The sequence below is a fragment of the Idiotropiscis lumnitzeri genome, chromosome 6 (genome assembly GCF_059441095.1).
Source record: "Idiotropiscis lumnitzeri isolate Australia: NSW breed Sydney's pygmy pipehorse chromosome 6, RoL_Ilum_1.0, whole genome shotgun sequence".
Lineage (NCBI taxonomy): Eukaryota > Metazoa > Chordata > Actinopteri > Syngnathiformes > Syngnathidae > Idiotropiscis > Idiotropiscis lumnitzeri.
The window spans coordinates 21,009,849-21,025,812 of NC_142396.1; the positions used below are offsets into that span (position 1 = coordinate 21,009,849).

General features: G+C 37.7%; 2 protein-coding genes across 5 annotated transcripts in view; both read left to right on the plus strand.

Annotated features, from left to right (window-relative positions):
• The window catches only part of ppp6r3 (protein phosphatase 6, regulatory subunit 3), a 43,806-nt gene extending 35,393 nt beyond the window's left edge, over positions 1–8,413 (plus strand). For 3 of the 4 annotated variants that reach the window (XM_088298294.1, XM_088298296.1, XM_088298297.1), the window contains 5 exons: positions 75–172; positions 355–505; positions 1,641–1,658; positions 5,087–5,161; positions 8,077–8,413. In XM_088298294.1, coding sequence (XP_088154420.1) covers positions 75–172; positions 355–505; positions 1,641–1,658; positions 5,087–5,161; positions 8,077–8,128 — 394 coding nt within the window. In that variant the 3' untranslated portion in view covers positions 8,129–8,413. The remainder of the gene's footprint in view (positions 1–74; positions 173–354; positions 506–1,640; positions 1,659–5,086; positions 5,162–8,076) is intronic. The other variant, XM_088298295.1, reaches the window with a different exon arrangement.
• A 2,393-nt stretch (positions 8,414–10,806) lies between these two features.
• tmem170a (transmembrane protein 170A) lies at positions 10,807–15,964 on the plus strand. Its single transcript, XM_088298861.1, has 3 exons — positions 10,807–11,087; positions 12,689–12,859; positions 13,627–15,964. Exons 1-3 carry the CDS (start codon positions 10,976–10,978, stop codon positions 13,755–13,757), a joined length of 414 nt encoding a protein of 137 aa, XP_088154987.1. The 5' UTR covers positions 10,807–10,975; the 3' UTR covers positions 13,758–15,964.

A 15,964-nucleotide genomic window follows, 5' to 3' on the forward strand; every position in this document is an offset into this window, starting at 1 on the left:
GTCAGTCATTTTCTGCCCATCACGAAGCTTTGCATAATAAAAGGTTGTTTCTGAGTAAAACATTTTTCTTTTAGCCCCAATGACCCACTAATGTGCAACTCTCCTGTTGCTATGGAAACCAACATAGAGAAACTGGATCCACTGGGTGTCATTGGACCATTATATTCAGAGGGTAAGACCAACAGATCGAAATATATACCAGTGTCATCCTAACGCAGTCCTGTTGACAGCATTTGTTCTCTCGTTGTTGTTGTTTTTTTTTTTTTATTTTTTTATTTTTTTATTTAATTTATTTATTTTCTTTAAAAGAAAGTCATGGCTGGTTGAGTCCTAGTATTTCTTCTTCTCCTTCAGTCACTTCCAAGGGTTGTGGAAGATCTAAAATGGCAGATGAAACTACCTGCAGTGTGCAACGCAGTATTACTGATACAGTCATCAACGGCTCCATAAAAGAGACTTTCAGCCTCACTGTTGATGCCAAGACTGAGACTGCCGTCTTCAAGAGGTTAGCCACACGTGATACAAATTAAATTACCTTTGCCTTTTAGTACAAGTGCTGCTCAAAATCCTTTTTTTTCAGCCGTATTGTGCAGTGAAAGTTCAGAATTGATATTTTCCTTTTTGCATTTGTCTTGTTTGAGACGTTACATTAGCCGAGGACAGAATTTAACTCAACAAAAAAAGCCATTAAACCTGGTTCTTCAATTCAAAATATTTCTTTGATAAATGGTAACCTAGACCAGACCAAAAGAAAGACCCATTTCTCAAGTTGACATACTCTGGCTAAACCCGCGCGTTACCCGCAGGAAGCGTGGGACAGAATTCCTCTAATGAGAAGTCGGCGACTCCTCTGGAAATATGTGGTGACGATGTAACGCTCTGGTTTGGAACTGAGGTGGCCCAACCAAATACTGAATCTGGTCTGGTGACTCGTAATTAGTCTCATTCAGCTGTTGTCTTTGCTATCGTTACTGCTGTTATTGCGGTTGTGGTCACAGAAATATATTATTTGTCACTGAAAAAACAGGTGTTCAATGACTTTTTTTTGTTGCGTTTAGATCAGGAGTGGGCAAACTTTTTGATTGGCGGCCCACAATGGGTTCTAAAATTTGACAGAGCGGCCGGACAAGGAGCCGTTGGATGGAGTGTTTTGGTAACCTCACCTCATCTGAGGAAAAAAATACATTTAATTTTAAATGAATGTGAACAACAGCATTATAACAATATATGTCTTTGGAAAACCCACAGTTTTTAGAAAATAAAAAATTAACACGGTTTATTCATTCAATTTTTTTCAAGTTCAGGTGGCCGGATTATAATGTTTAATGAGCCACAGGTGGCCCCCGGGCCGTAGTTTGCCCATGCCTGATTTAGATGGATGTATTGGACTACAAACTATCAAGCGCAGTTGTTTTTAATTGTATTTTATGAAAATTATACTTCCCCTAAAAGGTTTAGCAATGTCCCTAGTGACCCTTACCAAGTTGGTCATCCTCTGTCACTGTGCCCTTTAATTCCACATTACTCGCTATTTTAGTCATTATTTTTTCATTATTCTTACTCTGAAACAAATGTCACTTGCAACGTAAGATTCCCTTCCTCTCTCCCTTGCTGGGCACTGTCGGTGTGGTCTTCGTCAGAGTGTTGAAATCATATCGGTATGTACCACCAATCAAATTTCAGCCTGCAGCCATCCACCTCAAACATTCTTGTCCATATTTTGGTATTGTTCACATTGTGTCATGGTCTCCGTTTTGCATGTGCTGTGATTAGAAGTGTTTTCCATTTAGGAGTTTGATTTTAAAGTTGATGTATAGTCATATATATTTTCTATGAATTCTGTGGTCATAATGACAATGGTCCTGTTTGGAAGAAAAAGAGAGGCGCTTCAGAACACCTTTTGAACCACAAAGATCGGTGCTGGTTTGTGCAAAAGGGACTGGTGAACAGGACAAAACTTGGCGGTTTAATGTTCCAAGACATAGGATTGGATATATGAGGATATGTGGTTCTTTATTTGTAAAGAAGAGCCAAGCATTAAAATATGGATCACGAAATAGTAATTATCCACAGTAATGTGGGTCAGGAACCACGGACTGGTGTCACAAAATGTATATTTCAAGCCCAACTAACTATAATTTAAGCAAAATATTTCCCCTTACAGACCTAGTGTGAAGTAAATTCAGAAAATGTCAAACTCAATGTCTCAAGTAAAGTAATCACAAGTAATACAAATAATAAAGCATGAAAGAGTATTTTTTTTATTTGGGATATTTGACAAAATAATCGTTTTCCAGAAGTGAGATTCTGACGAGCGACAGACCCGGAAGTATGACATCATTCCAAGACAACTATGGCAGAGCTTGACATAGAAAGTGTAGGTTGTTGTAATTGGACCGTACATGGACGAGCCAGATGCTCAGGAGACCAAAAATATTGTGCCGCTGTCAAATCAGCCGCTGGTAGGATGATTCACACGAGACATGGAGTGGAGACTAGATTCGAGACCGAAAGGATGGTAAAATATATTTGAAGGCTGGGGTTATTATCTTTGCGTTATTGTTTTAAATTTGATGTTCTGCTGTGCTATAAATGACACACGGTGAGATTATATACTTGGTCCATTTATTCAGCTAGTACTGAGACCACACGTGGGTTGGTTTCCTGCGTTGCCATTTGTAAGGTATTACTCTTAACACCCTCCCGCTAGTTCTCCTCGGCTCCTTGTTCACACACACAGTCGTCATTCAGCACATGCGGACTCTGCATACACACATCACAGCCGTCAGTCACACACAAGCTGTCACAATACACGCAACACACCACACGTTTTTTCAAAATGGATGGTAATCACACCAAGCTTTTTGTAAACCCTTTATCATAAGCAAAACGGTTGAGAAAACAGATCTTCAAAGTGCATGACTCTGGCTTGAAATTCCCTCCCATTGCCACAACAAAAGTGTCCTCTTACGTTCCCAATTTTTTGTTTTGGCCACTCAAACAGATGCTTCCCAGAAGGCGAACAATACATCGCCACACAGCGCCTAGCATTTTGCTGGATAATGCAACAACAATGGCATTTGAGCAGCTCACCGGACAATTAACAATGCAATACAATGGGGACTGGCGACTCGTCGAACAAAAGCATTTTCGTTTTTAGGGTGTTGCTATGGCTCTGACTATAAATCTAGGATGTTTGCGTTACAAAAACTGACATGAGTATTCTTAAAATAGATATATTACTCAAAAATACAGATGATTAAGTTTACTTCACACTTGGTCATTAAAACGCCTCTTGGAGTCCCAACATGTTTTACGTACATGGCATGATGACAATTTTAAACTGTGACTAAACATATCATGGTGATGTCATTGGCAATTAGCTGCTTAGCCCCGGCACATTGTTACTGTTTGTCAATGGCGAAATACTAGCTAAACCAATCGTTCTCAATTTCTATAAATAGGCAGCTCTCCGTGTAGATTCTCATCTATTCAGATCATAGGAATCTGCAAAAGTGGGAATGTTCTTAGTTGTTGAAGACTTCTTGAAAAGCTCTTTAAATCTTGTAAAATAAATAAAGAAATAAATTGTGTATGACATTTGAACTTTATGTAATGTGAAGAGCAGTTTAACACTGAACCAGAATTTGTTTTAGGTTAGAACTTGTCTGACTGCTGTCATGCATTTATTATTTTATCATATTTTTTTACTATCCGCCATCCTAGTGTCGTCGTCAAGACCAGACCAACTGAGACCAAGACATTATTGAGATTAGACCAAGAATGACCAGTATCTTGGTTTTCATTAGTTTTCCCCAAAAAAATGCTTTTGTAGCAATAGTACCGGTAATATCGTGGCACCTCAGGTGACACCGGAAAGGCAGCGAAACTCCTGCATTCTGCGTTTCTCACTGATCACAGTTGTACTGGCCTGGACTTGATTGGTCTTGATCAAAAATCTTAAGTCCAACATGTCTGAGACCAGCCAAGACTGAATAAAAATGCTTTGGATTCCGAGACAAGACCGAGACCCATAAAAAAATTGGACTGCACGTGAGAACTGCAACTCTGCAACAATTTAAGTATACACAAGTCGCACCTGAGTATACATCACATGACCAGCCATACTATGAAAATAAAGTCCGAAAAAAGCGGTAATTTGAGTCCCACCTGTTGATTCAGTTTGACAAAGAGCAGCCGAGAATGAAGATATGGACTATTTTGTTGTGCTTTTCTTGTTGTCCGTATATTAAAATAAGATTAGCTAATCTAATACCTGTGTTGTTAAGTTCATATGCTGTTAATAAATGTTTTACCGTGGTTACCTTACAGAATTATGCTTTAAGCTTGTTGATGGCCACAAAAAGCATCTTGCAAATGAAACTTGCAATGGGATGTTTTAGGTGGGGGTTTAATGTACAGTATTAAATTTGTCTGTGTATTATTTTGACCTTATGGGAAAATTCATTTGTGCACCAAATTCTCGTTTGTCAACTCATGACAGGTGTTCCAAAGTACAAGTGGTACAAATCAATCATAAAAAGCTCGCCGTTAGAACGCCATTTGTGCCCATGCCAAGTGTTTGTAAATTAAAATGATCATGTCAACTTGCGAAAGCGTCATCATTGTAGTTGTTAATGGACATATGCGATTGTCTAGATTTACCTGACAACAAAGCTGCCCAATTAATCTCTAGATTGAATAATGAACATTTAGATGTTAAACAAACAAATGACACTTGTCATGTTCCACACAACGCGTTCTACTTAGTCTTAAGGCCGCCTCCCTCTTTGTGATAACTTGTGGTTTACGATGCAATTCAATGAATTGAAATACAAGCCTTCTTTCGTCTTCAACTAGACATGAAAGTCGATTTGTCTTCATTTATCATCAATGCTGTGCCAAGTTGCTACATTTTTACATTCTGATTTGCATTCAGTATTGTATAATTGTTGTCCGATATTTAGTTATTATACCGTGTAAATCCTTGGACTGCATCCTAAATTTGTATTGCGATGTGTTCGTGTGAATGGCAACATCTTTCGTATTTTGCCTTTTCTAATGACTTTGTTTCTCCTCTTGTAAGCAATGACAAGTGCAAGTACGCAATGGAATTCCCTTATGGCCCTCGAGAAGAAATGTCCACCATAGATGATGCCAAGTAAGTCAGATTGCCCTTTAATCCATGTATTCCCTCCTGTGCCAATAAACTGATTTTACTCAGTAATGGTAAAGATAAGTTGGGTTTTCATTTCGCTTCTGAACCTCTACCTCTCTGTTTACAATCACTGTACAAATAGCTGACATTCCAAATTCTTGGTCCTCACTTCATCAGGTGACCCCAAAAACGGCACGTTTGTTCAATCGTAAACATTGCATCGTTTTAAGATATAAATTAATAAAGAAAATAAATTACACACACACACACACACACATGGACTGACCAATACAGATTTGTGGAAAAATATAGTACATTTGTTAATTTTGGCCCAGACACCAGCAAAACATGACTGCAGCATAGTACAAACCTCAATTCCAATGAAGTTGGGACGTATAAAATGTAAATTGAAACAGGCGACAATGATATGCAAGTCCTTTTCAACCTATTTTCAATTGATTATGTGACAGAAAAGATAATTAATTTTCAAACATATTGCAAAAAAGATGGGATGGAGCCAACAAAAGGTTGAGAAATGCTCCAAAAATATGGATGACTGAAAGTTCCAAAATTAAATAAATAAATACACCTTGTAATGTTTATTTAAAATTGTTATAATTAATTGCTTTCTTCATGCATTAAATATGGAATTAAATAAATCAGATAAATAAATTGAACATGTTGCAGGCTGAATAAGATTTGCAAATCAACATCTTTTTATTTACATTTTACACAACTTCATTGGACTTAGGGTTTGTAATATTGTTAGAATTGATTGTTCTTTTGATTATCCATCAATTAATCAAAAAATTTAATTTTGCGTTAAAATACTTCAAAAACATTTTCCCTATTAGTGTTTCTTAAAAAAATAAATAAACGATTAAGCAATATTACATGAGAGGGATTGATGTACTCACCAACCTTTTTGAAACGGATTGACTTATTGGTTCGATCATTGTTTTCCAAAGTAAAAGCTGGTGTTTGCAAATGTCACATTTTGATGAATCACAAAAAACAATCAGTCTGCTTTTATGAAGGACTATAAAAATCTGAATAATTACTATATCGAGACTGAAATCAAAGGATTTGGGCAGTTTTAAGTTAAAAAAATGTTCCTGAACGATAACCAGATTATTAAAAATAGTTTTCAATTAATTTCTTGTCAATTAATTTATTTTCCACGTTATGTGCAACATCTTAATCTTAAATGTATTTGACATAAATTGTAATCGTACAGATTTGTTTGAAATGTTTCATTTGAAAAAAAAAAGTCTGTATTTTCTGGTTTATGGTATATCGTAGCGACTACAACATTGTGAGCCAATGAGCATACAAAAGTTCAGTTTTTGATAGGTCCTATCATTAATTTGAGGTATGATATAGGGCTGGGCGATATGACCTAAAATCAATATCGCGATAAATTGGGCAATTTTACCTCGATAACGATAAATGCACGATAAATTCCCCCTGAGGACCAAAATCAAAATAAATGCAGAAAATGCATATTAACTGCTTTTTTTTATTGACCAACTGGTACACATTACTTTCAATGAAAAATAGAAGTACAAAAATCATTTGAATAAACATTCAAAATAGCTTGCTTTGCATGACTTGAACAATGTCACAAAGAACAGGAAAAAAAGGGTACCTCTCACAAAATCTTTTCCTGCAAATAGATTGTGCCGAGATGGTGTAATGCCATTTGCAAATGCTTAGATTTGTGTAAAGGTATCTTGTAAACAATATAAATAATGCCATGTGCAAAGGCACTAGTCGCCTGTAAACAAAATGCTAAATAAAATGAAAAAAAAAAAAATCAATGGAATGCCAGTGCCAAACAAACGCGTGTGCTTCATCAGTAAAATGTGCCGTCTCGAGTACTCCGGTGCGCAGTCGCCACTTGTCGTCTATGTACTGCACATTTCAGGCTCAAACAGGGATGCATGTTGCGACTCGACCACAAGTCGGATGTGGATGCAAAATGCTCGACATGTCTCCGCTCCCGTCCCGATGTTGTCCATATCGGGAAGTGGTGTTTGCGGCAAATATTTTCGTACCTCTTGTCGGCTACGTTCCTGAGGCGTTTAAATCCTGTGCGCTCCACTGTAACTTCAGGAGCTCTATCTTTAGCTATGTGCTAGGCTATCGCGTCCACCACTGAGACGTTCTCTCGTATGGTTTCGCCTCCGTTAGTGGGCTGTTGTCACTTGTCCAACCTTGCTTCTCACTTTGAACTTTTAGCACAAGCTCCAAGTCAACAGCATGGTTGTGTTGTGGGTGGTGAAAAAGAAAAGGTTGGACGCGCTGTTTCAAGTGCTTACGACGCACTTTGTAGTTCATGTTCTTTTGCGCAAACATCGTCTTTATGGAACCCAAAACATTTCCAAACGACAGATGTCGAATTTCTTTTTGGGACAAGCGCGACAAGACCAATTTCAACTAACGTTACTTCGTCTTTAGCCGTGTCAGCCTCTTCTGAATTTGAATCGCCAGCTACGAACGCGTCTTGTTTACATTCTTCTACAGCGCCTGAGTCACGTGACTACATGCGCTGGAGCAGACTTAAAGAGGCATGAACATTGCCGCAGACAGAAAAGACTTTCCTTTTTCTTTTTTTTTTTAGACACCGAATTTACCGACATGGGCAAAATGATGTCGGTCATTCTAATAAATTTCGGTAACGGTAAATTTTCGGTTAATCGCCCAGCCCTAGTATGATACTCCTTTCCTCTTCACTTCATTTCCCGATTTGTTTTTGCACCCATATATGCCTGAGGGACCAGTCTGGCAACATTAGGTTGTCTTTAAAGGTTTCATAATATTGGCGCATTTGCTACGTATTCCTGTATGATAATCACTGAACATGTTGACCTGGACCCTGAGTCTTGCCTTTAAATTATTTTTTCTTCTCTACCCAGACTGGACCAGTGTGCCATGTCCTCGGATCCAGCAGTAAATGGACCGCCATGAGGATTGTGTATTCTCCCTTTCTGGCCAGCATAAGCAACCGTTGAGACAATTCTTCTGATAAATTAGCAGAGGCCACTGGCCAAACAGGGTCATGCACTTTCTTCAACGGGATCTGCGACATTGTCATCAGCTCAGACAAACGGCAATGGTGTACTGTTGTTTTAATCTGCAACTGACATCTTCTCATACACATTTATTTAGGAAAGCGGCTTGGATAATGGATGGATGGATGTTGCTATGGTTGAAAAGATGATTGTACGAATAAAATATTTTCTAAAATGTAAATATGTCACGCCTTGTATGGGATTGAGCTTAAGTCCTGTACGCAGTCGAAAATGTAGCAAAGAATGTTTCATTAAGCGTCACACACTGATACTCTGCTCTACCAGTTACAATTTTCGCTTGGTGTAAATACAAATACCTGCATGAAATGTGGTAAGTAAATTAAAATGCACAACATGCGAGACGACACGCGCATCGTCCCAAACGGAGAAATTCCATTTCCTAGGATCACTATGGGAGTACGGGTTAGCTTTAATATGTATCCAATGTGAAGACAAAACGGCGACCTGTGTTGAGTTGCTCTACTTTAAACTCTCAAAACTTCCACCAGGTATTTGATTATCCAAATGACATCATCCTACGCCATGTCAGTTTCATTGTTGTCCCAACTCAAGCTGCAGTTAGACGTGCCCAGTAGGGGGAAGAACCAGTGCTGAATTTGTTTGGTTGCTTACTTACAATGTCTCCATTTTTGGGGGGATTAGTTGTTGATCGTGGTGATAGTGGAGACAAAGTCTCAAAGTACACAACAAGAGTTTGATGATGATATGAAGGCAATTTGAACTACAGTCGTGAAGAAAATAGCTGGTAACACAATGGACTGAAATCTTGCAGGATCCCCCCTGCCAGAAATTTGCCAGTGAAAAGCTAAAAGCGTCACAAGGACTAGGCATGAAGGTCGAAACATATTGGTGTTTTTTTCTGCAACGAGTAGAAGGGGAATTTGTTCTACTGGTGGCCCAAGGAATTAACCGAATACAAAAACTGTTTTGAGTGTCCGTGTGGCAGACAAGGAACTTGGAAGGTTTGAGCTTTTGTAACAAATGGGCCAAAATTCCACCTGAGCTGTGTATAAAAACCGGGTGACCAACTTCAAAAAATGTCTTATTGATGTGCTTGCCAACAAGGGTTTCGCCCTAATTTCTAATAGTATATTTTGCTTGGGGGAATCAGAAATTGAATTCACTGAATAATGTTCATATTGTGTGCGTGTGTGTATTTTTATGCATTTTGGATGTATGTTCCATCTATTAAAATAATTAACCATAGAAATTGGCGACTTCATTTCTTTGTATGTGAGCTGGCTTACAAATTCAGCATGGGATGAAGTAATTAAATTCCGTGTATCCAAATTACCCACTGTGTACAAATTTAAATATACATTTGCAAGAAATTGTTGGTAAAAACACGTTTTGATCATGTAAATCACAACAAAAAATAATTCCACACAAGTATATTTTTATTGAAAACATGTAAGCATTACAACACTGAGTGAGAAAAGTTTGACGTTTTTTCGTAATTAAGTGGTCAACCCCCAATAATCACAACCAAACGTTTTGCGTAGTTTCAGATCCAACCTTCACTACAGTTGGAATGGATTAAATACTTAACGGTTTCATTTCAGCAATATTATTGGAAAGGTCTGGTGTCAATCACCATCTTGAGGTCATGCATCAGTCCGTTCAGGTCAGGACTCTGACTCCAGAAGGCAAGTCGTTTTCATCTGTTGACGCTATTTGGGTATTTTGCTTCTACGTTAGGTGATGTCTCTTAAAATCAAAATATAAACCGAGTGTTTTCGTCGGAATGGGGATCTTAAAAAAGGTGAAAATAATATTATCAATTTTTTTTATTACATTTCAATCAATTTTCAAAAGAAACTCAGAATGAGAGTGAATTGTGATTTTGTTAAAATTGCATAATTTATAACGTTCTACCGCAATCGCCATGAGTGACTTGATCCGCATCTGTCCATTGTTCAAATCTAAAATTCATTCAGCAAAAAAATAAAATGATGTAGAAAACGAAGACTGTTGCAATAATGTAATTAATCACACGATATGTTTATTAATACACATATGGCGCATTTTCGTAATTCACACTTTAATACCCACAAAATCCCCCTCCCGAAATGACCCGCATGCACAGAAAAGAGACGACGTCACACATGCAACGTTGTGTTTACGAAAGTTAATGTGATCCAACATTTAGGGGCCACGGACATATCTTTTTATTAATGCATATCTAACAGAGGAGCGATTCGGGACGAGGTGGAAAGAGGAGAGAGGATTATGTTTCATGTTTTAAGTGGAATTAAATTAAAGTTGACTAGAAAGCCAATAGGCAATATGCCACAGACTTCTTGCCCCCATTTCCGGTCTGTGTATATGCAAGCGTTCTTTACGCGATCGCTGCTCGATTTAACTCAGTTTTCTTTGACTGACTTAAGTCGAAAAATACAAGAGAATCCTCCACGTCATCATCAAAGAAGTACAAATGATTTTTAGATGTATGTATGTAATTATATTCACAATTATGAATTAAGTGAGCACGCGTTGTAAAAGCCATCATTCTGCCACTCGTGTAAAATTCAGATGCACATTCCCAACAGATGATGGCGGTCATTTGCGCCAAAAGATGTATGACAAGCACCAATGAACGCGAAGAAGACGTTGACGACGAAGAAGAAGTGGAACAAACAGCAACACAATCTACTGTTGTGTTGTGTTGCCGCGCAGCTTTTTAGCATTTCAGTCTTCGTACCGTCGAAGGTTGTCCACAAGTATGGACCAATATGGCGAAAACGACATTTTCCAGCAAATACTTGGTATGAATTTAGTGCCAAGAAAAAACAGCACTCATCGATACAACGATACATCTATTGCCGATTTCTCAGGTAGGTTCGCATTGTTGGAACGGAGCATTGAAGTAGCCAGAAGGAAAATTCTCATTTTTCATTGAAATTGTTTATTTTCACGCATGTCTGGTCTTCGACCAAACGCTGTTTGTTAGTTGTTTTTTTCAGTGAGTAAACTGGTATTAGCTTGCATTTTCAATTTTAGCAATTTGGAGAAATTAGGAAATGACCTAACTTCCCTTTTCTAGTCACCAATCTGGCCACGCCTTCTTTCATTGATTGGGTGGGAGTCGAGGAAGTTTGTCCATTCAAAAGTCATTGTACATACAAAGCTAATCATTTCCCAAAACATCGATCAACCGGCACCAAAATGTATGCGGACATCTCTGCTGGTGCCACTTGAACTTATGAAAATGTCACAAAGTTAATACTCCATGGCTTATTTACAAGAGAAGAGAAAATGAGCAACATTGCATGCAGTCTCTTCGTACCTGATCAGTTTTCTTTGATAAGTCTCCAGCATATGGAAACACGATGCGTTCCTAGATCTTTTCATAAAGTTGTTTGCATGTCGTTATATAATAGATTTAAATTTTCAAGTGTTCAGTTGACTTATTATTTTCTCAAGTGCACCTTCAGTGGGTGCACCTGCTCCACTCTTATAAAAATGATGCGTTGAAATCGGCCACGCTCGGCTGAAGGGTCGGGGTCCTATATGTGCAGTTTTCACGTTTTTGTTTTTTTTTGTCGTTTTGCATTGAACGTGACTATTCAGTTCTGCTTTTAAAATGTTGAATGTGCTTCATTTTTTTTTTTGCAACCAACGACACATGCTGTTTTAGATCTTTACACACAAATGTTTCAGATAGTCACAGATGGAAAGTCTGTTGCTGTCTTCATTGAACGGAAACAAAGGACCGAGCTAGAGCTCGGTTTTCGTTGAAAAATTCCTAATTGAAAAACAGAAAATTAGTTTTTATCTCAACCTCCATTGTTTGTTTTATGTATTTATTCAACACAAGTCGGAAAACAAAATACAACTGTAATTTGTTACCCCAATCTTGTTTTGTCTTCGCAACGAAGATATCGTATTCACTGGAGGATTTCTTCGTTCATTTTAGAAACAGAACATTTACAAACTCATCCACACACTCATCCGGACTTCTTTTTACCATATGAGGTGCTTGCATGCTCACCACAATCTGGCAATTTATAAGTAATTCCCATCATGAATCACCCAAAGCTTTTCTATTGAAATGCCTTATACAATTTAAAAAAAAAAAAAAAAACATTTCTCTCAATCTTTAAAAAGTTCTAATTGAAGGGAAAACAATCCGAGGCACCTAACTTCTCTAGTTTATTGGTAATCCAAAACTTGTGAGGCAGTAACCAATTTGGACGTGGGTATCATTTTCTGAAGCGAGTTCCAAAAATAAATATTTTGTATAAAATTCACTCTGAAACGGAGGACTGAATTATTTTTCCTGTGAGCTTTGTTTTGCCAAACGTGGCAGTCAAACGTCCCGTTTTAGAGTCAAATGTAGATTGTTCAAACAAATCATATTTATTGTGATATTGCACTTGTTTCTTTTTCTGTGCTTCTGTATGATTGTGATTGTTTTTTTTTTTGATTTTTCTAGAAATGTGGTATGGAGTTTTTCTCTGGGCAGCAGTTTCCTCTCTGATCTTCCACCTGCCTGCCTCTCTGCTTTCGTTTGTTGCTCTTCGGCAGCACAAAATGGCCCGATTGATGCCCATTGCCATCCTCTTAATGGGCATCATTGGGCCCATGGGTGGAGGGGTCCTCACAAGTAAGTACTCTGCCTTTTTGTCACTGTCACGATTTTTACATTTTAATAAGTGTGTTTTATGCACTAATGTGACTCAATGTCTTGTTTTGAGCCTAAAAAATTACCAGGAACGGGTTTTTGGAAGAAGTCAATTCACCTAGTCTCTTTTGTGAGAAAGGGCCCCGTTGGGGTTGGATGATACATTTTCTGAAATGCCCACAAAATGTTGGACTGGTCTGACTGGGTCCACAGTCTCTGCACCAAATGAATAATTCAGCTTCATGATTTTAAGATTTTCTGTTGTATGCTTCTGATCACCTAAATTTCTTCCGTTCAAGACCGGGCTGCCCAATATATCGTAAACATTGCGTCATTGCAATAGTGACATGATCAAAACGTGTTTTGCAAAGATGTGCAATAAATACTTTCATATGGAATAGCATACTTTGCAGATACCAGCATAAATATTCACTCTTAAGTATTCCTGGCTACTGATATCGTAAGTACATATTATGCATAATATCTCAATGAACACAATGAGAAATAATTCTGTACAAATGCCTCCTTGTCTTTCTGACACACATGCCGATTCACTAATGTGTCAAACGGCCACGTGCTGGCAAGGAAGGCTAATTCAATGTCAAATTTGTACTTTGTCTTTTAAGAATACAGTACTCAGAGCCTGATTTTTTTTTACACATAAAATGTATTTCTTTCTTTGGATGGAAAAGCAGTCATTTCTTGAGATCTTGCAATATTCATCACCCATATTGTATGTGTTGACTCAGGTGCGGCTATCGCAGGAGTTTACAAGGCAGCGGGGAAGAGGATGATTTCGTTGGAGGCTTTAGTATTCGGTGTGGGACAGTCCTTCTTGATTCTTGTTATTTCCTTCCTTCGAGTGCTCGCCACCCTTTAGCAGCACTGAGACGGCTCGCTCGGCCTCATTACAAGTTGCAACCTGCCGTGGCTTGGACAAATTAAGACGTGCCATGTCAGGCCGTAGATGTGCTAGGCCAAGGGTGGATTCTCTTCGCCTCAAGCAATGTAGAGCACACTCATGTTCAAAATGTTAAATCATAGGAGCTGGAATATAGCATGTGGTCTGACTACTTGTCAGACTTTTGGTTTACAGGACATCATCCATAGATAAGGAATGTGTTTGACGTTACAAACTAGCACTAATCACACTGAACTTTTTCGGGTGATTTTTAGAATTTTGAAATATACCTTCTAGGGCAAGAGATCGCCAACCTTTTTGAATCAGAGAGCTGCTACTTGGCTGCTAATTAGCACAAAGACAACGAGTTTGATACGCACTTTTGAAATAACAAATGTGTTTAAATCACCTTTAATCATATATGATTATTATGAGTTATGATTACTGTGTGTTACTGCAATTGGCAGGCAACCAGTTCGGGGTGCAATCCCAATTACTGGTGAGCTATTTTGGGAACAGGCTCTTTATGTGGTTATCTGGTACACAACTGTCCTAGAGAAGAGACCTTTAATCAGAAAATAAGTACAAAATTATTGTTGAGGAAAGCTGGAGAGTTGTAGATTATTAAAGATCAATAATATTAAAGAGGATTCAGGAGTACAGCCGTCGTTATTATTTTGAATCTGCCTTCCTGTATGATGTTGAGGGCAGCAGGCTGCTTGAGACTTCTCTAAGGTGTTATGTGCAAAATTCTTTTTTTATTATTATTTTATCAACAATGTTTTTATTGTTTTAGTTTGATCTTGTTTAATTTGTTTAGCTTAACTTGTTCCGGCATCGTTAAGCGAATAATAAAGGAGACTAGATAACCAGTTTCACTGAGCAAAAGTTACTTTTGAACGATTACAACTACCCAGACAGTAATGCGACGATTAGTGGGGAATATATGTCACAACAAGTCACCTTTTTCGGTGTTTGTTAGTTTTTTTGAAGGGTCGAAAAAATTTGACAGAACCTTTCAAGTAGAAGGGCTGCCACATTTAGCTGAATAGATGCCTGGAGGACAATATGTTCAATTAGATCTCTGTGACACAACTTTAATTGAAATGAATATGATGATGATTGAATTTATTATTTTGACTTTTGTTTTTAACCCTTATTTTGTCAGAGGGTTACAATTGTGACTAATAAGTTGTGGCTTTGGTAAGTGTTTTTTTTTTGGATTAAAAAAATTGCAGGTTGAAAATGAACAAAATACGTTGCAATGTTTGACAACATGTGGCGTTGTCCAGTGTTTGCGCTGACCATTTGTCACCTCAGCAATCCGCTCAGTTCTAAAAACAAAACTAAAATGATCGGAGGAAGCACAATTCCAAAAAAGGGGAGTTATATAATATAAGCCACTTTGTCCTGGTTTTTAACTCTGTTCCAATGATCTGACATCTTAATTTAGCTTCTAAATATTTACCACCAAAGACATTTAACATTGAGCAGCTAATCTAGCATGTGAATTTGAGATAATCATATTTTATTTGCAGGGTAGTCCTTAAAATTCTTCTTGACAATTATCCAACAACTGAAGCATCTAAACACTAAAATGGTAATTTGTAATAACATTACGCAACATTCAATGTAGTTTACCTTTTCAACCATATATACACTCGCTGATGTAAAGTATCACTTGTCACACTTCATTTAATACATTTTGTAGAATAAAGTAGCCAATAATAAAGTCACACTTTATTTAATATGATTACAGAATTTATTTTCATTGATTTCTCGACAATTAAATTATATTTGGGATGATTTACGACAAAAATTGGCATACAATTCCTGCAAACACGTCTAGAGTCTCTCTTGTTCGTTTGCAACGTTACATACCTTTACCGTGTAAACTAATCTCAGGTTTTGAACGGGTGTGATGGTGGTTATGGCCACCGTAGTTGTTTAATATTGCTCACTGTGGTCCAACAAATCCTCAGCTGCACTGATTATTAGACAAAACATTGCTCCGTGCCCTTTGCTTCCAAACGAGAATTTACAACTGTTGCTACTTTCCAAGACGATCCCTCCGATTCTGTTTTCAGTCTGAAACTATGAAAGAAGAATTGTCATGAAATTGAATTGAATTACCTGATAGATGTGTTCTCCAAAAACACTGTAAATAAACAAGCTACAACCAATTA